The sequence below is a fragment of the Pleurodeles waltl genome, chromosome 7, assembly GCF_031143425.1.
Source record: "Pleurodeles waltl isolate 20211129_DDA chromosome 7, aPleWal1.hap1.20221129, whole genome shotgun sequence".
NCBI classification, from domain to species: Eukaryota; Metazoa; Chordata; class Amphibia; order Caudata; family Salamandridae; genus Pleurodeles; species Pleurodeles waltl.
In genome coordinates this window covers 1,113,427,751-1,113,451,338 of record NC_090446.1, presented here as the reverse complement: position 1 = coordinate 1,113,451,338, position 23,588 = coordinate 1,113,427,751, and the positions used below count along the sequence as shown (strand labels likewise).

General features: G+C 45.2%; 1 protein-coding gene across 3 annotated transcripts in view; it reads right to left on the bottom strand.

Moving 5' to 3' along the window:
* RAB37 (RAB37, member RAS oncogene family) overlaps positions 1-23,588 on the bottom strand; it is a 318,509-nt gene that overhangs the window by 156,037 nt on the left and 138,884 nt on the right. Inside the window, exons 1-2 of one of the 3 annotated variants that reach the window (XM_069200081.1) lie at positions 14,663-14,895; positions 3,305-3,415 (exon numbers count right to left, since the gene is read on the bottom strand). The exons of 1 other annotated variant lie outside the window; for it this stretch is intronic. In XM_069200081.1, coding sequence (XP_069056182.1) covers positions 3,305-3,415; positions 14,663-14,794 — 243 coding nt within the window. In that variant the 5' untranslated portion in view covers positions 14,795-14,895. Of the gene's footprint in view, positions 1-3,304; positions 3,416-14,662; positions 14,896-23,588 lie in introns of those variants that run through there. One more of the 3 variants, XM_069200083.1, reaches the window with a different exon arrangement.

The following is a 23,588-nucleotide window of genomic DNA, read 5'->3' as shown; positions in this document are numbered from 1 at the left end:
TGCACCCCGTCCGGCAAATGCTAAATCAGGCCCTGAGACTTGAATGCCCAGACCTATTTAATGAACAAGGTAAATCTACAAGTGCCAGCCCACTTTGTAAAGAAGGCTGAAAAATCAGGACTGACTCATTGCCAGTGTGACATGGATCTAATTGACAGCTATAATAGAATAAAATGAGCCTAGAACTGTTCAATCTACATTCCATCTATATTTGCTACAACAAAGCATTGTATTATATTAAATTGGAAAGTAAATGGAATGACGATAGCGGTAGACCTGTAGCTGAAGAGCTTCATTGTGACCACTCTACCAAAAACAGACGAAAAGAAAAACCATGGCTACGAGTCTTGAAGAAAGGTAAACACATTCAGTGATGAACAACTACAGGACACAGGATATGATGGATGGGGCATGACTGATCATCAAGATGGCGACCCAATAGCATATCAGCGGGCTTGCAAAAAGCCATGGCAGGGCAGGTTGGAGTAAGTGGATACTAATATGCAATCGGGCCAGAGAAGGAGGCATCAGACCACCATTAGCATGCAAGGTGCAGATATGCAACCTGGTCTAGTGGTACAGCGATACAGGTGAAAGCCAAGTAGAATGGCCTTCGCCCATTAAGTGGAAAATGGGGCAGCAATGCACCAAAAAAGAGCGAAGGGGAATTTAGGGGGCAGAGCATTGCAAGACAAGTGTTTGCCTATGCCCGGTGCTTAATTTGTAAATAAAAAGGTGCCGGTGCTCAAAGCCTTCCTCTTAAACAGGCGGCTGCTGCAATTAAATGTGCAAACAGGGAGTACTGAGGCAGCGTAATCCTGAAGTCATCTCGGGCCTCTTCAATCCATTTAAAACCCCTTCCTGTCCCTTCAGCTCATGCTTGCAGCTTTCTGCTTTCTCCCATTGTGAAGTTTTTTCGTGTTTCTCTTCCTTCGTCTTTCCCAAATGTGTCTTTAGCTCACTGTAAATGCTTGAGACAAAAGACTAAGCGCCGGTCCTCAAAAAATAAGTGCTGGTGCTTAGCACTGGTTACAACAAGCACAAATTAAGCACTGCCTAAGCCCAAACCCTGGAGATGGAGAGAGAACTGCATGCATAGGGGCACTCACTGAGGACACCCTGCCCTGTCTAACACAGCAGGAGTGCATGAGCAGTCTGGGTTGGGCTGGTGAAGGAGCTTGTAACGCCAAGGCATATAGTGGTGTGAGCGAAAATTGCTTGGTGACACAAGCGGTGTAAGTAGCAAAAGGCGAGGGTATCTCCTAGCCGGCATCAAACATGTATAGCTAATGTGTAGGAGTGTGACACAATAATTAGGGGCCTGTAGCCTTGAACTTTCTCTGCTCCCATTTGATTTTGGTGGATGCGAGGAAGGGAGTTACCCTGGCCAAACTAAGGAAAGAGCAAGAGCAGCGGGAGCTATGGCACTGCAGTACTTGGGCCCCCCAAGGCAACTAGGTGGTGGTGACAGAGTCCCTAACTCAGTGGCCACCATTCCAGCTGCCTTGGGGCCCCAATAGGTATGGATAGAAAAGGCCATAGTGGCCTGGTTTGAATTTTGATGGGGGGGGGGTCAAATGCTACAGGGCCCATAAAGGAGCTCTGGAGAAACACTGTCTGGGAGGAGTGAGGGATCGAGCTAGGTTCCAGATACTGCCTCGACTGGCCTATGATTGACATTGAACCAGAGAGCTGCGGAGTGAGAGGGCCACCGCTTAGAACTGGTGGTTAAACCATCATAGGGTATCTCAAGAGACCGGGAGGTGATATGGAGACTTGAACCCAGGGCCTGAGGTGCAGCGCAGTTGTGGGCTCAAGAGCCTAAAAAGAGAAAATCATACATAAAGACTTCTCCATGGCAGAAACCAAAGCAGGAGGAAGAAGCACATGGCCGACTGGTGTGAACATCATTTACCCCGAGTCAATAGCAGAGTCATAGGAAAAAAAAGAAACCCTCTATAAAAACAATGCTGTAGCAGGGGGAAGGCTGAGCTGAGTTGGAGATCCCTGGCAGTGCAGGCTTCCCCTGCTAGAGAGGTTGGCAAGTAACTTACAGTTTAATGTGAGAAGTATTTGTGCTTCTAAAAAAACAAGAATTGTTTCAGTCAAAGTGGGCCTGCAGAAGGGGCATAAAGACATACAAACAAATAGGTCTAAACTAGAGGAGCAAATGCTTATGCTGGAGGACATGACAGACAAAAGTGTTCTATACCAAGAGCAGACAAATACAGGGATCGTGTACCTGAGAGAACAGTGCATTCTCCTCCAAGAAAAGGAGAAGGATTGCAAGAATCGCCCTAGAAAAACAATGGGTGTATTGGAGGAGTTTCCAAGGAGCAGAGAGCAAGGACTTCAATATGTACATCCAGGCCATGCTGGTAGAATACATTTCTCCTGGGCATCCCGGAGAGGGTGCATTCATTGGAGGAGAAGAGGCTCTGATGATGAAACTGGAGAGGGCGGAATCTCACTTTCTAGGACCCATTGGCAATAGAACTACTGAAGCCAAATGCATCTAAGCCTGTGATGGAGTGTATGAGGGACATAAAGTGCCATCATGATGCAGGAACCCTTTAATATACTGTGGTGGCATTGAGACCCTGGTCCTGAGGGACCCATTTGCGGTTTTCAATACTATCGACTTTGAAATTCACATTAACAAACTGTTAATGCACGTATTCAAGTGAAATGTTCTCAAGAAACTGAAATGATTCCTGATCAACAGGCAAAAACAGCAACGCTTACCTCACTTGACATTGCTGGCCCAAGGCCTCAATTCTGATGTTTCTTAAGGCTTTTTACAAATCTCCTTTCTTGTATAACTCGTACATTCCTCCTTTTGCTACTTTCTAGCTCTACATGGGCCCTCCTCATTCTACTTTATAGCTTTACCTTGATAAACTTATCTTTAGCAGCTAAGCAGGTGATTCTAGCATTTTGAGGGTGGGTGATACAACATTTGCTTATTGAGTTTTTGCTACAGTGGTTTTGGAACTTGCTGGGAATACAGAATCTAGTGTATGGGGCGCAAGGAAGTGATGGGAAGTACAGTCGCTCCTGTTGTACTTGACGCAAAACTTCAGGGGGGCGGCTGCCCCACGATTCTGAGGGTACTATGCATAATGGAGTTTATGTTCTTTTCATAGTGGTCCCAGAGCTATTCCGAATGTCTCTATAGATTTGTAGTATTTCCCCTGCAGATCGCGCCTAATATTTCCACAGATCTGGGTTGTCTCGCTCTGCGAGCCTCGGTAAAAGTGTGCATTAGAAAGTTTTAAGAGGTGAAAGGCTGTGCTGGTCTCACCCGGTAGTCAATGCCGACAGTGGCTAGGAATGTGCCCGACAGGAAGGCGCCATCTTTGTACTGCATCACGATACAGGTTTTCCCCACGGCTGAGTCTCCCAGCAGCATCACCTGTGAGATGGGCAAAAACCCATTAAAATGAAGGGGATATCCCAGGACAGAGACAAAAGGGAAAGAGTTCAGTGGACGGTTCTGTGTGATAAAAGAGGAGACAGTGCAATGAAAGGATTCCTAAACGTTCAGTGTACACATTCCATTCTATATCAGGTATAGATGTGATATATTTGTGAATTATAGTCTGTAGGAAAAATTCTTCGTAAGTTAAAAAAAGTGCAATTTTGCAGTTTTGAAATGCGTTGCTATTAAGCAGTAATTTTAATTACGATAGGTTTTAGGGAAAGTCTTATTTAGCAAACAATCCCAGCGTATCCAAAATTTAGAAATCTATAAATGGTAGTTATTATCATACTATAACAGTTTGTGGCGAAAGACCTGCATTGTCTTAATTAGTAAGTTATATTTAGTGAACGAAACACTCATATTCTGGATGTTCGTAAATTAACAAGTCCCTTCTCCATCCCTGTCAAACTAAAAAAACAATTCCATAAGCCCGACTACATGCATTGCCAGAAGTGGACCTCCCTACATGGCAATCCAGGCACTGGGTGAGGACTTTGACCCGTCTATGCATAGTATCATTATGTTAGGTTGGGCTGGTGCAGTGTCCTGATTTCCCCCATATTTCCAGAGACATGTTCGCCTAATACATAATAGCCTTGCAAGTAAACTCCTAAACCAATGATTATGCCGGTATGAAAAGCGCATTATTCCAATACCGGTGTGTAGTGCTATGCGGGCATTATTAATTATTGTTTTTCTCTACTGCGGGTATTAACAGATAGCAAATGCCCACATCTCAATGTGGCGTACATTCCAAGTCCGATTAGCTGAGCCTATCTCATCATACCACAAACGGCACCAACGTCATGTCACCTTCACACAAACTCGTTTATACCAGGAAATGGGAAATTCTGCCACCCGGAAAATGTGTAGACATTTGCAGTCGCTTAGGCATAGGAAATGAAAGGGACGTCAGTGCTGAGATCAGATAGTAGATATACTAAGTGTATTACCAAGGGAACACTGGCTTTTGATAAAGGAGGGGCCAGGTTCGGACCGTCGCATTGCAAAGTCTGGCCTGTGCTTTTCATTGCCCCCGAGGCAGCGTATGGCACGGAGACGGAGAGATTCAGGACTCTGTAGGCCACAAAGTCACCTACATCCAGACTTTGACCTTATAGAGGTGGGAAGTGGAGAAGAGAAGTGGGCGGGAGTAGAGGTTTAATGAATAGATGCGGAAACCGGTGGGTTAATGCATTATATCTCAGGAGTGAATTACAGCGCAGCAGAGGCACTGAACACACCCTCCCTCTTGCCGCATTTGCTTTCTCCCGCCACTTGCTCTCGTATTCCCTGCTCTCTTGACAGGCATTCGGCGACTTTCCATGCTGCAGTGCTCCTCCCTGCACTCCCATCAGGCACACACACACGCGGTTTGTACAGTAGTGACGCAGCGGGCTCCGCAGCCCTCTTCTGCCCCGCTGCCACTGCACCTGCTGCGCCACTGACATTGCTTCCCAGGCGCTACACGCTTCCGCATCATCACAGAGCGGCATGAAACTATTCTCGACGACAAAAGCAAAGTCCTGGATCCGAGGGCCGCCTCCTTCTAAGTAAACAGCGCCTAGCACCCAGCCCTGAGCTGCACCCAGATGGAAAACACCGGCCTGGCGATGCGCGAGGCGGTCTGGTGTGCACGAGGCGCTGCTGCAAGTGCAGGCGGCTGAGGTGCAGGTGGGGCGTTGTAGGAAGATGCGGAAGCAGGGCTTGAAGTGGGATGAAAAAACTAGAGGGTCTCTCTAAGGGGCGTGGTCGATGTAATTAGGGGCGTGGCTTAAAACGCATAAACTAAAAATCTGCTTAGCATGGTGTGCCGCCCGACTAGTATTTTGCTGTTTCTTTCTGTCACTGCAGCCTTATATATATAATACAACAAGTAACATTACACCTGCAACAAGCCAGGACTATTGGCTTTGTCAACGGCTGTTAGTTGCATACGATTAATAACCAACAATGACTTTATTGTATAAATTATTGAAATTCCTTTAATTCTAAAATGATGAGACTGTGAAAGAACTACAACGAGTCTCTTTGAAGTTATATCAAAGGCAGCGCAGGGTGGTACTGCTGCCCAGTTAAGATTTTTTTTTCTACTGAGGGTGAGGGCAAAAATGGAGAACCCGATAGGGACCTATCTCAGCACCTGCTTTTCACAACTATCGGTGCTGAGCACCAGAAGGACCCGGCCCACTTATAGCTCTATGCGGTAGGATAGGTGGAGCTGCACTGGGGATGTACGAAAAAGTGCAGGTTTAATTCCTGGATGGATGAGGGCTCGGAGGCCCAGGCTGGTGATTCACTATCCTGTTACTTCTAACTAACCCCTGCACACACCACAGAGAAGCACTTTTAGTAAAGTGCATGTACTAGTGAGCTGAGTGCTCTCAAGGGGTAGAATGCTGGCCCCCACTAGTGAATCGAGGCCCAGGGGCTCCTATGGGATCACTCACAGGACAGTAGCCCGGGGGCCCTCATAGGGAATTGAAGGATGAGGAGCACAATGAATCAGGTGCTCTTGGGGAGGAGGAGGGTCCCAGGCCTTTGAGCTCTGGTGAGTTGTGAGGGATCAAACACTGCAGGGACTAGTTTGTAGGGTTAGGATAGGTTGCTGATAGCACTAGCTCGCACAGTCATCCACCAGGGATTTAGGTGCTGGTGTCACTAGTTTGCATTTTGATGGCGCTGGGAACTAGTTTGCAGTTTCAATGGTAGAGAATGAGTGCTGGGGGCACTAGTTACGAGGGGGCTATGACAGGAGATTGATTAACGGTAGCACTGATTTGCAAAGGGATCTGAAGGTGATCATGCAATACAGGAAATAGCTTCCTGGGAGATGGAGCGGAGTGAAGAATGCAGGTGGCATTAGTGAGCAGGGCGATACAGTAGAAGAACACGTGTGGAAGACGCTCACTTTTATGCTGATCTGGTGGCGATCAAGTACTGAGGGCACTACTTTGCAGACTCACCCAGTGGGGGAATCAGGTGCTGGTGGTTGTAGTTTGTTGGATGATCAGGTAGAGGATTGAGTTCAGATGACACTTGTTCAAAGAGTGATCTCAAAGGGATCAAGTGCGGGTGGCACTAATTTTCAGGATGATGTGGTAGACCAGTGGTTTTTAACCTGTGGTACGAGGACCCTTGGGGGTCAGCGACTGTTTTATAAAATTAAATAACACAAAAATGAATACATTTAAACTAATAAACTGTATTCAAATGAAGAAGCAAAATTGTAAAACCTTTTCTGTATTTGATAGTGAATTAAACTAAATATGTCAATATTTGGGCATTTTTCGGCGTATTTTCACTTTTGAATTTTCTGTGTATTATTTTTAGGTTCAAATCATAGAAATTGCTTAGGCTGGGGGTCCCCAGCTTCTAATAATGGCTCAGTTGGGGTGCCCGGATTTCAGTAATCATTCAGCAAGGGTCAACAGCAGTCAAATGGACAAGAAGTGTTGTGGTAGAGGATTGAGTGCCAGCATTAGTTTACACTGGGATCGAATGCTGCTGGCACTAGTTTGCAGGGTGATCAGGTGGAGATTGAACGCGTATGGCACTAGATTTACGGGTACTCCTAAAGAGGATCGAGTGCCCATGCCGCTAGAGAGTAGGGTGATCTAACAGAGGATGAGATGTGGAGGGCGCACATTGGCAGGGTGAGCTGGTGATCAGCTTCTGGTGACACTTGTTTGAAGGCTGATTTGGAGGAGGTTCAAGTGCCGATTGAGTCGAAGATTCAGTGCTGATGACACTAGGTTACAAAGTGATCATGTAGAGATCAAGTTCTCCTCGCATTCATTTGCAGGCTGATCTGGTAGAGGATCGAGTGCTGAGGATACTCAAATACAGAGTAATCTTGTGAGGAAAAACGGGTGATGCCACAAATTCACTGACTGACCGGATGGTGATCGATGATGGTGGCAGTAGTTGGCAGACAATGAGTGTTGATAGTACATTTGCAGGCTCATCTGGCGAGGCATTCAGTGCTTATGGCACTAGTTTGCAGGGTGATCGGTTAAGGATCGAGTGACGATGGCACTTGTTGGCAGAATACTCCAATAGAGGATCGAATGTCAATGGCACTAGTGAGCAGGTTAGTCCAGCAGAGGATCAAGTTGGATGATACTACTTTGCAGCATAAACAGGGGGAAAGGGAGATAATGGCACAAGTCCACAGGTGGATCTGGTGGGGGAATTGAGGGTTGGTGACAGTAGTTTACAGGTTGGCGCAATAGCGGATTGAGTGCTGATGCCACTGGTTTACAGGTACTCCAAAAGAAGATTGAGAGAGCCAGCATGACAGTGTGGCAGTGGATCAAGTATGGATGACACTATTCTGTAGGGTGGACAGGTGGGGTTAACAAGCGCCTGGCACTAGTTGCAGGCTGATCTGGTGGAGGAAGTGAAGGCTAGGGGCCCTGGTTTGCAGCTATACCCAACAGTTGTTTAAGTGCTGATGGCACCAGCTTACAAAGTGATCTCATGGGGATCAAGTTTGTTGGATTATCTGCTGAAGGACTTAGTGCTGATGACACTGGTTTACAGAATGATTTGGAAGAGGAAGTGGGTGCTCGTGACTCTAGTTTAATTAACTTCCTGGTGTGGTGTGGTCTGGTTTAGTGCTGACGGCGTTACTGAGAAGTGTGATTCGGGAAAGGATCCAGTGTGTCTGACACTGGCTAGCAGGGTGATCCGGCAGAGGATCGAGTGTTGCTAGCATTACTGAGTGGGGGGGTCTTGTAGTAGACTGAGTATTGATGACACTGACGAGTTGGCCGATCCATAGCGACCCATCCAACAAACACCACGATAACACAGTGACTTTACAGCGGTGCACGGGAAACGTCACCAAATGATATCAAAGACCTTCATCTGTAACTGCCAGTGTGTGCACACCACACCCACATGATTATCCACCCACACAACAAGCTTCCTTCAAGAGGCAGTCACGTGACTGACGATAACAGACCAGGGCAGAGGACTTGCATCAGAAAAGAGAAGAAGCTTTCTACCGGACCCGTGCAACATCCTCCAAGCTACAGCACACGCCCTCAACACCACTCAACAACACACCCAGCACCCTGCGCCAAGAGGATGCCACAGCGACCCTCCATTCAACAAAACACGCTGAATCCTCCAATGAACACACATTGCACACCCCACAAAGCACGTCACCGCATCCTTCACTCAATAAAAGGCTCCCACGTCCACCAGTTGCCAGAATCTTGGTCCCCGACTACAATCCATCTTTCACCACCTTTCCCCCGACAGACAAACATACCCTGCCTGTCACTCTGCATTTTTCGACCTACAAAACATGCACCCCCTCCACAAAGCATCGCAGTACATCCCTCCGTTCGACAACACGGCCACGTCGTCCAGTGAACACACCTTGCATCATCAATTTAGTTTACAACATCCCTTCGTGACTCACTGCAGAAAACTGAAGACCCGGTTGGAGAAAATATCCCTTCCAACTGCACGTCTGTTAAGCAGCACGCACATTTTGCACCAGTACATCACCCATTGCCCCAAAAAAACTAGGCGTCGTACGACCCACAAAATGCCCTATGCATTCTCCACTAAAAGTGAGGCTATACAGATGCGGCGACTTGGGTCAAGATAAGAGCATGGGACATGCATGAAGCACTATGTAAACGTAACTGAGATACAATTCAACCCACTATGCAGTAACCACTGCACAGCACACAATCTGCAATCTCCATTGCAAAACACTCCATTTATCTTCCTGCACAGAAAACAAGGCCTGCATCCTCCAACCATAGGACCTTGCATTCGCCCTTATGCACGTAAACCGCCACATCTTGCAACCTATACAATAAGCAGTCCTGCACCCTCCACTCAAAAAACACATCCCCTGCAGTTAAAGATTCTCAGCTCCACAACCCTACTTTCTTCACTGCACAACACCCTGCCTCTTACAACCTACAGAGGACCCCTGATTTCTCGACTTTAAACACACACCTGGCAGCCCTGTATTTTAGCTTCGTCTTCAGACCTGATAATCGCAATTCAGGACAACTTTTCGGGACACAGAATCCTAAATACTGACTCCTTTTTATTAGTAATGGAAGTCATTTAACCATACCATTTTATTCATCGGAGTATTTAGTTTCTCGAAAAACTGTAATTACTTTTAGCTGTCAGCATGGAATCAGTTGGCAGCCTCTCATGATATCAACTGAAGCCCTTGTCTATAGAGTTCCATGGGCTGTATAGCCTGGTCTTACCCAAAAGACTATCTGGTCCATAACCCAGATGTCTGCCATCTTGTTCCAGCTTCACTCAACTTCCCCAAAACGCTCAACAGCACTGCCATTGACTCTCACCTAACCACAAGGTCATAGCACCCAGTCCTGAGAGACCGCTTCCATTCCATAGGCCTCGTCTGCCTTAAAGTCATCATTGCTTCTCAGAAATCGAGCATCTTACACATGACAGTCAAATTGTTTCCAACTCACCCTCTTAAAAGGATTAAAACTGGATACTCGCATCTTCCCAAATTCCCGACTAAAAACACAAATCTCATCTACCCAGGAAAAATATGGAGAAATCTGTTACAAGAGCATTTAATCTTTAAAAGCCTCTAGAACAGCTTCATGCTCCTATGTTCCCACTCCAGTATTTGGTCACTCAGTCCTTCCCATGCTGCTTGACGGCGAGGTACAAATGGAAATTACGGCCAACATCTCGAAATTTACTGGTCATTTAAGGCTTTTTCTTTTGCTTCATTGGACATTAAAAGGGAGCAAGTGCACTGTGGGTCTAGATAAGGTTCATTTATTTATTACGATCTTTGATACACAGGCTAAGGACAGCCGGACATCACTGCCAGGCCAGCTGGCGGCCAGAAGGTCCCCTTGTCCCTCAAGGTGTCTCCTGGCACTCCTGCAGCAGAGGCGGCTATCCCAGATATCACATGGGTCCACTTTTGACATATGGTGGGAGTCTTGGCAGCACCCTGTCTCTCCCAGACATCACATCTTTGACATGTTGCTGATGTTTTTGATGACATTCTGTTTAATCTATTCACCAACATAATAATTCATATCCTAGTCATACTGAGGGCATTTTGACTATATTCTGGCTATTCCTGTTAGGATACAGCTCTCTGTCAAAACCCAAGCACATCTGAGCAACTGCAGAGCAGTTAGTAACGACTGGCTAATAAAAAGTCCGTGCGATATCTGCCAATTTGTTTAATGTTACACTTGAATATATATAAAACCCAATTGGGGGTCGTCTCATGCTAATGTGTCTGCTCTTCACTGTTGCTGTTCGTCTTTTTAACTGTTCCATCTTTCTGTTCACGAAAGAGACAGTCCGTGTGAAAGAAATACTCCCAGCTGGGCGTCACCCTATCTAAAGTGCGATAACTTATGATTTTATATCTGAGCTCAAACCCCTACCCTACAGTGCCTTGAAATAGAATTACAGAAGTGTGGGTACTCTAGATCCCAAAGTAACTGTTTGCTACTAAGAAGTCCTGGTACTCTGCCTCTAAGAGTATTGCATGCCTGCTGACAAGGGCTGGTACTCTGCCACAAAAAATACTGCATGTCAGCTGAGAGTTGCTGGTACTCTGCCTCTAACGGTACTGCATGCCTGCTAAGAAGGGCTGGGACTCTGCCTGTAAAGGTACTGCATGCCTGCTGAGAAGGGCTGGTTATCTGCCTCTAAAGGTACTGCACGCCTGCTGAGAAGTGCTGGGACTCTGCCTCTAAAGGTACTGCATGCCTGCTGAGAAGGGCTGGGACTCTGCCTCTAAAGGTACTGCACGCCTGCTGAGAAGGGCTGAGACTCTGCCTCTAAAGGTACTGCACGCCTGCTGAGAAGTGCTGGGACTCTGCCTCTAAAGGTACTGCATGCCTGCTGAGAAGGGCTGGGACTCTGCCTCTAAAGGTACTGCATGCCTGCTGAGAAGGGCTGGGACTCTGCCTCTAAAGGTACTGCATGCCTGCTGAGAAGGGCTGGTTATATGCCTCTAAAGGTACTGCATGCCTGCTGAGAAGGGCTGGTTATCTGCCTCTAAAGGTACTGCATGCCTGCTGAGAAGGGCTGGTTATCTGCCTCTAAAGGTACTGCATGCCTGCTGTGAAGTGCTGCTACTCTGCCTTTCACATTTAAGGCGTGCAGCTTCTCAGTGCCTGACAGAACTTGCCTGTTTAAAGCAGTGGTCTCCATCCACCTGCTCGGCCACGGATACTGAATGAATGGAACTGACGGAGTCTGGGCTATCCTCGGCAAGCATGTGTCTAGCAGGAAGGACGGGGGTTCAGCTCCCAGCCAAGCCCGGTGGCTGCAGCCACGCACCCACAGAAGCAGCGTCGGGGCGTAGCTTCAGCTTAGTCAGTGAGATTAGGGGGTGGGGAGCGTGAATCGCACATTTCCCAACTAAGAACAGGTAGGCCAAAGGGCGAAGGGAATATTACACGATCACACGAGAAACAGGTTTAGTAGGTGAGCCTATGTCCTGATTGAGAAAAAAGATAAGGTAAACTGTTTTAGTCAAATAAGGTCGAAGTGAAAAACCAACAAAGGTTTAGGAAGCCCGGCTAAAAGCCATTACACCCAACTCTCCTGCCAAGAAGAGTAGCCAGTGTGTAATGGGCCCTGGTACAAGGAAGGCTGCTGTTTGAAGTACCAATTGAAACAATAATCACATAGCTAACTGGACTCCTGGGGCCCGGCGCCACTGCACCTGCCGCGCCAGCGGAAGAGTCAATGCTTCAAAGTCCCCCGAGCGAGATAAAAGCGAGCTGTCAAACCTCCTTGCAGTGGCGCCCCTGGAATGCGAGGCCGCACCTCGACATTCGCGCGACTCCTGTGACCTCTTCACATTCTGCATAGAAAGGTTCTTGTTCAGCAGGTTCCCCCGCAGTCAATGTGACGTACAATGCAGCTCAAACCACCGACGACGACCGTGTGAGGTGGGTCTGCTTATGTGAAGGAAGCCGCTCCCCTTCCCCCAACAATGGGCGAGTCCCCTCTGGCCGCCCAGTGGCCCCGCGAGTGCTTCGTTGTGACACAGACCTACGACACCCAGGACTACGTGTGGCCCGCGCCGCATTAACACCTCTGCATCCTCCAGTGTATACTAAATGCACCACTGCATGGAGGAAACCCCCTGCATCCTCCATTGTACAATGCATGCACCACTGTCTGGAGGCACCCGGCATCCTCTAGTGTATACTAAATGTACTACTGTGTGGAGCACATACCCTGCATCCTCCAGTGTATACTAAATGCACCACTGTATGGAGGACACCCCCTGCATCCTCCATTGTACAATGCATGCACCACTGTATGGAGGACATAGTCTGCATCCTCCAGTGCTCAATGCATGCACCACTGTGTGGAGGCACCCGGCATCCTCTAGTGTATACTAAATGTACTACTGTGTGGAGGACATACCCTGCATCCTCCAGTTCATAATGCATGCACCGCTGTATGAAGGACACCCCTTTCATCCTCCAGTGTTCAATGCGTGCACCACTGTGTGAAAAACACTCCGGCATCCTCCAGTGTGCAATTCATGTACTATTGTATGGAGGCACCCTTGCATCCTCCAGTGTATAATACATTTACCAATGTATGGAGGACACCCCTGCATCTTCCAATGTGCAATGCATGCACCACTCGAGGACACCCTGTGCATCCTCCAGTGTGGAATTCATGCACCAGTGTATGGAGGACAACCCCTGCATCCTCCATACTACAATGCATACACCACTGTACGGAGGACACCCCATGCATCCTCCAGTGTGTAATTCATGTACCACTGTATGGAGGATACACCCTGCATCCTCCAATGTTCAATGCATACACCACTGTCTGGAGGCCACCCTCTGTACTCTACAGTGTGTCATGCATGTACCACTGTATGGCATCCTCCAGCGTGCAATGCATGCACATTATGGAGGACACCCCCTAGATCCTCCAGTGTGTAATGCATGCACCATTGCATGGAGGGCACCCCCCTGCATCCTACATCCTGCAACGCACGCACCACTTTAGGGAGGACACCACCTGCACCCTTCAGTATGCAATGGGGGACACCCCCTGCATCCTCCATTGTACCATGCATGCACCACTATATGGAGGACATCACCTGCATCCTCCAGTGTTCAATGCATGCATTACTGTACGGAGGACGCCCCTTGCATCTTCCAGTGTTTCATGCATGCACCACTGTACAGAGGACACCCAAACACCCTCCGCCCTACAAAACAGTTACGTCCTACAGTGCACAGCAACGTGCACCCTCTGCCCCACAAAACACAATTTGCACCCTCAAATCTACAATACTGTCTTGCATCCTTTAGCTGTAAAACACATCCTGCTTCTACATAATACAATCATACCCTGTACCCTCAACGATACACCGCCTGTATACTTATAATACAAAACACCCTTCGCCTTCCGTCTACAAAACACACACTGCGCCCTTCACCCTTCTGAAACAAGACACCACCTCCCACCCAGTCCTTTATGTATCGATACACCCCCTGCATCCTCACAATGCAAAATGCAGCTTGCACCCTTCATCTTTACAAAACACAACACATACTGCGCACTTCACCCACGATACACGTCTTGCATCCTTACAATGCAAAACACAGCTTGCACCCTTCATCTTTACAATACACAACACATACTGCGCACTCCACGATACACGCCTTGCATCCTTATAATACAAAACAGAGCTTGCACCCTTCATCTTTACAATCCACCACACATACTGCGCACTCCACCCCACGATACACTCCTTATATCCGTACAAAACACCCCTGCGTCCTTACAATAGAAACCATGTATCCATGCAATACAAGCACACCATGCATCTTCTGTTCCACGGTGCATCACACCCTGAACCCCCACTCTGTGATGTGCCCCTGCATTTTTACTACACACGCCTTCCCGGCAGGTGGAGGCGACGGGTGAGTGAGGTAGATAACTGAGGAAGCCGGGTGGAAGAATGTGTGGACGAGGCACGCGCGAGAGAGGGCAGCGCGAGGCGTAAGGCATTGGTTGGTGAGGTGTCTGGGGAGGGAGTTGATGGAGGAGGAGGTGAGATAAGTCAAGGGGTCCGTCGGGTGGGTGGAAGTGGGAGGTAAGTTAGGGGTAGTAACTAGTCGCACACGGGGTGACACGGACCTTGCAAGACACGTCGTAGTCCTCGGACCCCGATAGGCTCCGGCACACGGGTCTCTTGGAGGGGGTTCCGTTCTCCGCCCCATCTGGACTTATTCCATGCAAGGACCGGACCGACCCCCGTGGCCCCGGCATGGTCCCAGCGAGAGCAGCACCAGGGCACCGGAGGCGAGGGGTGGCCTCGCACTGGGAGGAGGACGGAGTCCCGCACCCAGCCTCTAGCGCAGAAACACCGGGGATCCACCCCTTCACAGCGGAGGAGGAAGCACCCAGGCACAGCCCCTCCCAGGAGAGCAGTAACTCCCGGGCCCATACTGAGAGGAAAGCCCGGAGGCACCCTTCGCCGGGGCGGAGCGACACCCAGACAGCGTCCCGCCCTGGCCGGGCGAGGCGGAACTTTATGCCAGACCCCGGAACGGAGGAGCTGTGATCCCCTCCGTCCACCGACCGCCGCAGGGAAGAGCACCTAGAGAGCAGATACAAACCCCAGGAACACCGAAACCCACCCACACACCAAGGCAGACACACCAAGCTCGAGAAGAGCACGCAGATCCCTAGCAGTCCACCCTCCACCACCACACCATGCTGCGCGCAGAGCCCCGTACACCTCAACTCACACCCCTGCCGTCTGCGCGCTCTTCCGCCGCTGTCTCGAAGAGCCTCGTTCACAGTGACTGTCTGTCCTTTATCATGATAGGGCCTGTCCCACCCTCTCAGAGACAGCGTCCAGTGGGGAAAACTCCCGAGTTCCCTCTGTCGTTTTGTGACACTTTGCTCTTAAAACTGCAGGCAGGAATAGATAGAAACTATAGGTGAGACATGCCCGTCCAAAATAGCCCTGCCAACTTTTTACGACTTCTTAATGCAATTAAGTTTCATTCAAACAATACTTGCTCATTAGTCACACGTTCAGCAGAAGCAGGGGGGTATTAAACGCAGAAGTGTCAACTCATTGGATTCAAAACAGACACTTGCTACTCAAAACAGATTTCAGGGAAGTGAGTAGTATTGAACACAGAACAATGTTTATGGCTATTGTGTAACAGGTGTACAGGATTTAAACCGCTTTATATGTCCAGCCCTGAGAAATATTAGTGGGAAATTGTAACGTCCAATGTCTATTAATAACAGAATAACGACTGCAAAAGATGTTCGGTTTTATATCATGGCCAGACAGCTAATGTAGACTTGTGTTTTTAAAATCTTTTCTTTTTATCAGTGTGCTGCGTTTCTAGTTAAGCAGTTTTGTATGGTATACAAAATTAAATTTGTTGACCCCTTCAGTGTCCATAAACAAAGTAAATTAAACTGAATTCTTGCTTCATTTGTGCCATATTGATGTGGCTCGGGCTACCCGATCCGAGGACACCAGGACAGGCCAAGAGGTCAGCCTGCACTGTCATTCCTTCATCCAAAGTTAACCGGGGCATCTTCAGTTTCTCCTGACTTCCAGCTATAAGAAACCCATGTTATACAGTCTAGGTTTATTCTTTGCGTTGACGGACATGTAGTCCTGCTTGTCCCATTAGAACATCAGGACCGCACGTCATAGAATGCAAAGCAAACAAGCAGTGGCAAAGCTAATAGGTTTCATCTTTCGATTTACTAGTGCATTTTGGTGTGCTATCTTGGGGAAAATAGTGGAATATGGAACCAAATAGATTTTATTAGTTGTTGATGTGTGGTTAGTAGAATGTTACTGAGAGAGTTGGAGCTTAGACACTGTTGGAAGTGGAGCTGTGGATGGTGCTTTTATATGGAGTAAACATACACCAACAGGAGCAGAAAGTTAAGGTGCAGTGTGACTCTTGTGCAAAACTGACAATCATTTCAAAATAAGTATTCCAAATAAATTAAATGTAAAGTGCAACTGTTTAAGCAGGCATAAGATTGACTGGTGGCGAGGGTGAGCCCATAAGTTGGTGGGATAATGTGAAGGCATGCTTAAATATGTGGGAAAATTGGCTGCAGGCAAGATCTATGTGCAGCCAAGAGTGAAGTGGTGATAAGCTGGTTCCAGCAACATGATTTAGGAACCATATTGGTTCCAAATTCTGACCCACCTATTAGATTAAGAGATGATGTGGATTTGAATGTGGTCAAATGTCATGATGATCGGGAATATGATAAGTCTGATCAGCCCAAAAGTGTGTTTTGCAATGAATTTCCAGAAGTATTTTGTGATTCATTAAGTTGTTTAAAATGATATGTATACATAATTAAAATTGGAGACAATTGTAGTCCAGTGGCAAGCAGGATGAGGAAGGTTCCATTTGAAGTTAAGGTAAGCGGTTCTCAAAGAATTGGGAAATTTGGAAGCTGCAGGAGTGATTGAAAATGTGGAGGAAACTGAATGGTTGTCTCCAGTATTGATAGCATGAAAACAGAGTGAAGATATCAGATTGTGTGTGGACCTGAGGCGTTTAAACAAGGCAGTGGTAGTTGAAAGATTTCCTATACCTGGGATTAATGGCATGATGTGTACACTGGGTGATGTAAAATGGATTTCCACCTTAGACTTAGCCTCTGCATATTACCAAATTAGGCTGCATGAGGATTCCATGGATCTCACAGCATTTATTACAATTAATGGGACACATAGATTTAGAAGAATGCTGTATGGCTTAGTTTCTGCAGCCTCTGTTTTCCAAAGAGCAATGGACAGTATGTTGGGAGATTTGTCAGTGGTGAAAGTGTACCAGAGTGATATTTAAATTTTTGAGGACACCCTTGAAGAACATAATGAAAGACTTCGTAATGTTTCAGGAAGTTTACAGGACACAGTTCTAACCCTCAAAGGTGAGAAGTGTAAGTTTACTAGAGATCAACTTAACTTTCTTAGTCACACGCGGACTAGGGAAAGTTAAGACCCAAAAAGCAACTTGTGCAAAGCATTAGATTAATGGCTGTGCCACAAAACAAGGAATAGTTATCTTCTTTCTTGGGATTAGTGGACCTTTACAGTAAGTTTGTTGCAAGTTTTTCAGAAAAGACATTTCTGTTGGGGAGCCTGTTAAGAAAGAAAGAATGTTGAATTCAAGTGGGCCAAGAAGTGTAGAGATGTATTTTTGCAGCTGAAAGAAGAACTTCAGAATGTAAAAGATTTAAAACATTATTGTTCCAATTTTGCAAATGTCATATGCACAGATGCCAGCACGAAAGGTCTGGGTGCGACTTTCGTTCAGAGACGAGGTGGAGCTGAGAGATCTGTAACGTTTATTTCATGTGCCTTTAAACCAGCTGAGATCATGTATTCAGTTATTGAAAGGGAAGTGCTTGCAGTCTTCTGAGCAGTGAAGAAGTTGAAAAAACTTTAACTGTGGCAAGGAGTTTATTATAAGAACAAACCATAAGCTGCTAAGTTAAGTGTTCATGAAAAAGGAGTGGATAATATTTCAAGCAGAATTTTGAAGTGGGTAGTGGCGCTACAAGACTTTGATTTTCAGGTTATGCATGTGCTAGGGAACAGCAATGTCGTTGAAGATTGCTTGACAAGAATTGATAATGTAAATGATGTGGAAGATGATGAGGAAATAGCTGATGATGAAAAGGTTTGTAATGTAAGTGAAGGTGTTGTAGTAAGGGAGGGGTGGAAGAAAGAAGTTGGTGAAGATAGAGTGTTGCATGATGTGATCATGAAGATGGAGAAACGTTGGGGAGAGAAGAGGTTGATGAGTGAAGAGGTGAAGCCCTTTTAGGAATATTAAGGGATGAGTTGTCATTGGAGGAATGACAATTCTGAAGGCATAGTGTTCAGAGGAACAAGGTTAATTCCTCCTGAGTCGATACAAAAAAAATGCTTTGCATGGCCCATGAGGGTCACCAAAGCATTTTCAGAACTAAGGAGGAATTGTGTTTGAGTTATTGGTGGCTGGCAATGGATAAGAAGATAGAGTGTGAGGTAAGGGAGTGCATGGAATTTTGTCTATGTGACAAGGTATGTAAAACCAGGGAACAACCCATGGTGATTCAAGACCATCCAAATAAAGCATGGGATGAGATTGCTGTGGATATAATGGGGCCTCTGAGTGGGGTAGCATAAGTAAAGTTCATCGGTGTGCTAGTAGATTTGTATTCCAGATGGCTGGAAGTGAAAGTAGTGAACAATGTAAGTTCTGAGAGAGCTGAGTTTTTTCTGAAGTGTTTGCATGAGACAGCCTGCTGGGATCTGTACTAACAGTTAATGGTGTACAATTTGTATCAAGAGAGATGGAACATTTCCTTAAAGAGAGAGGTATTAAGAGATCCACACTTTATCACCCAGAAATGAATGGCACAGTAGAAAGGCTGAATCGAACTAGTAAAAAGGCTATACAGTTACCAAAATGTTCTGTGAAAGACTGGAAGAAGGAACCTATGAACTGGTTGGAAGTCTATAGACTAATGCCTCATGGAACCACTGGTACAACTCCCTTTGAATTGTTCAGGGGGAGGAGATCTAATTCCATATTGTCACCATCTTAGATCAAGGAGTGTAAAGGGGTGGGAGAGTGTGTTGAAGATGAAGAGTGGAAGAGTAGAGTGAAGAGAAAATTGTAGAGAAGGAAATCTAATACTGGCAAGAGGAAAGCAGTCACAGCTGTGTGTGTAGAAGTTGATGATATTGTGAAGGTTAAAGATCCTGTCACTCATGAGATGTATTACAAGTATAGCAAGCTAATTAAAGTAATCAAAGTATTCAATAATGCTGTGAAAACAGAAGATGGCCACATTTGGAACTTGAAAAGAGTTTTAAAGATCACTCATGCACTTGGTAAGGCAATGAGTGAAGAAGTTGTGAATGAGACAGAGCAGAAGCAACAAAGTTGATGGAACAGAAACTGGAAGGGTCCTGAAAGATTTAAAGACTTTGTTTCGTATAAATTAATTGTTTAATGTACAGAATTATGTTATTTTTGGGTTATATGTATATTATGTTGGTATAGAAAGGGAGATGTTTGGTATTTTGGTGAAGAATAGTGGAATGCGGAAACATGTAGATTCTATTAGTTGTTGATGTATGGGTAGTAGAATGCTACTGAGACAGTTGGAGCTGGGACACTGTTGGAGGTGGAGCTGTGGATAGAGCTTTTATATGGAGTAAACTTATACCTACAAGATACTGCCTCCACCTCTCTTTTTTGGATTACCATATTTCATCTGTGGACACCAGGACAAGGCAAGAGGCCATCCTGCACTGTCATTTCTTCATCCAAAGTTAATTGGGCCATCTTTGGTCTTCACTGCCTATCTCTGTCACAAGAGGGTGCTAACCCCATTATTTCATAGCATGGATGGTCTTCGATTGCCTTGTGGTTGCTAGATCAGTGATGCAACAATTAGCTGTTCTTTTTTTCCACAACTGTAATATCAGATCTGTCACATTCAAATCATGCATGTTTCTCCTAAGAAAAGCCAGAGGTTTTGCCATAGAGTGGAAGTTTTTAAACAAAAAAAGACACCTTACTTCCAGCTATAAGAAAACCATGTTATCCAGTCTAGGGTTATGCTTTGCACTGATGGACATGTAGTCCTGCTTGTCCCATTATAATATCAGGACCGCACGTCCTAGAATGCAAAGCAAACACGCAGTGGCAAAGCTAATGGGTCTTGCCTTTGGATTTGCCAGTGCATTTTGGCTAACCTGGACAGGATTGATAAAAAGTGCAGTGCTTTTGCTGATGTTCTTTAGCATCACCATAAAAAACATAAGACACAATGACGACGCTGCTGTTGGTGGTTGTTTCATTTTTGTATGCATGTATATTTATCACTATGCATGCAAGTGTCAACAGAATGACATAAAAAAAAATTGTTTTACTTTTTATTGACTGATTTAGAATAGCGGGCACCACTTAGATCGTTCTTTGAAAAATAAAAACAATTAACTGTGGTAAAGTGTTTTTGTGAAGGGCTGGCGGCAGTTTGCTGCCTGACCCCCTAAAATATGTATGTTTAAAAGAAAAACCAGAGCGGTGGGCGCAAGGTAGGAGTGGGTGGTAGGAGAAGGTGAAGGGGGCAGCAACCAAGAGAATGGAGTAGGTTGGTGGATAAATTGAAAATGAAGCCAGCGAAGGGAAAACAGCAATGGGGAGGCAGCAACATGGCGCACAGGGGATGGGGCAGTGTGTAGAGAAGCAGAGGGGAAGGGAGGAGGAGGACTTGTTTGTGAGGAGAAGTACATGAAGGAGCACAACATCAAGCATGCCGGGGGAGAGGAGGTGGGAATGGAAGAAAAAGAAGAAGCAGAGAGCTGGAAAATATTTGCATTTTGATGGAGTGCTTAACTAAACATACAAAAAAAGTTACCCCAGATGTGAGCAGGGCACAAGTCACCCTGTCACATGGATGATGAAGAGGCTATTCTCCACGGGTGAGACAAACAAGATACAAAAGTAAAACCATCAAATAAGAAAGAAGAAAATTACTTTGACAATGAAGCCAATCAATGGTTAGGAATGAGTGGGCTTAAGTCTCTGGAAGTTCTTGGTAATATCATAATAGATGTTTTACAACTAGATAACTTGCACTGTCTGGTAGGCTTGAGCAAAAAACCTGGACTGGATGAGCTACTCGTGAATGGGCCTGGGAAACGTAAATCTTCTGTATTCATCTAAAGATATGAACATGAAAAATATACTACCCTATGAACCTTTTTTTCAGCCTGACATTATAAGTTCTTTTAAACTGGTGTCGAAGATATTTAAGGCTTATTTTTTTTTTTTTAAGCGCAAACCATGTCAATTGAGAAAATGTTGTAGTACGGGATTTCACAGTGTAGCCCCCTCATATACCTTAAAGCTGAGTGGAGTAGATCCTGCCTGTTAGTTCTGGAAAATTATAGCCTGTCTTTGGCTAAAATTACGCTCCCCCGCTGAGACCGGGTGATAGGCACAGGTCCTTCCATAGTGGGAAGGAGTGAAAGGGTCCAAGTGAATTGTAGCTCAAAGTGAGGGCGTGATTGCCTCTTAAGACCCTAGGCAGGTCCCTCAGGTTGGGTTCTGGTGTTTCAGATGTCTGCACCCTTTACTCTGATTGACCTGTCTTGTTGTTTCCTTGTCCTTATCCTGGACTAGCTGAGCAACCTTGGGTTGTTAGCCTAGAGGTTCCTGTCTGGATGTACTGGAAGATCAGTGTTTGCAGCTGAAGGCCCGCTTAGACGACTTGTACATCATCACTGCACACACAACACTGCATTGCTCCTTTAGGTTCAGAGTCACAGGTGCAATACCTAACTTAATCCTACTCAGGAAAATTCATGTCACAAGCCCCATGAGAGTCAGCAACTCTGTTTTATACTGTCAACAGAAGAGTGCTTCACCAAATACACCCCCATTCTTAGGAGGGGAGGCCACTGTCCCTCTGACCTGGCTACAGAGACATCAATGATTGGTGATCTTTAATTGCATTTTAAGAGTATAGGACTTATGGATCACTGACAGAATATTGAGGAAAAAATTATTGTGTGGACAGAATATAGTGTCAAAAATATAGTGGATCAAAATATCGAGAAGGTAAGTGCAAATAGGCAAGAATAGATTTACTATTCTTAACTCCACATCTACGTGCCTTGAAGATATATATATATATATATATATATATATATATATATATATATATATATTCGTAACCAAGTCCCGGAATGCAGGTGCTCCACACAGCGGTCCTGGATGGGTTCCGAGAGACCCTAATATAACCTAAAACACTCCTTCCAATATCAGGAGAACCAGGACACCTCCAATATGAAAATTCAGTTTATTTCAGCACAAAATCCAACGCGTTTTGGCAACAGCCTTACTCATGGACATCACATAAATAAAGTGCTTCACATATATACAGCCCAAGTTGGTCATAGAAATAAAGATAAGAGTGAAAATAAAAATAAAAATAAAAATAAACAACAGACAAATCCTAATACACCCACAGAAGAACACGTATTTGTGGTGGCCATCTTTAAAGTGCACATTCAGTCTTAATACCATGTAATAAATGTTAAATAATTTTTAAATAGTTTTTAAATCACACTGATATCCCTCATAAGATTTACATTATCAAAAGACTTATTAAAAGTTACTTCTCATGATGTTACTCTTCAAACAATTGGTAGAAAATATAATAAATAAATAAATATTTGATACACCATTGCAAATTTATAAAATAATTCAATTTTTAAATATCTCAATTAAATATTACAATTAGATATCAAATACTAAATATTAAATATTACATATTTCATATTAAATATTTCATTTCCATGACGTTTGAGTAGAAATATCCATATATATTTTATCAAGTTAAAATCCAATATATTTTATAAAATATTTCATATAAATATTTAATACTCAAACCTATGTCTCAATTACTACCATTGTATCATGTACTTCCCAAGTGGGCATATACATTCACAAGCAACTATCCTGGAGGATAACATATCATTTCTGATGTTATACATAAACGACCTCGTTCTACTAGTGCATCATGACTTCTTAACCCAAGTGGGTGGACATACAAATTCCATTCATAATAAAAAACTAACACCTCTCCATATCTTAATATACATTGAAATAACACCAACACTACAAAATACTATTGTAATAAAAAATGCTCATTGTACTACAAATCTACCACATATCTTCAAAATATATTAATTACTCTAGATGGATACTCAGTTCCTCACTCGAATTCAGCCCTACAGGTTCCAATGTCTCAAACTCAATTATGTATTTAGACTCCAAAGTGCGTAACGTCCTTACTCTATTACCGCCCCTTTTGTTGATCTTGACTTGATCAATGACCACAAATTTCAATAGATTCTCATTACCAGAGTGTTGCTTGAAGAAGTGCCTCGCTACCGGATAGTTTTTATCATAATTCTTGATAGCTCGTCTATGTTCCAGAACTCTTTTCTTTGCGCTATGTATCGTGCTCCCCACGTACAATTTGTCACATG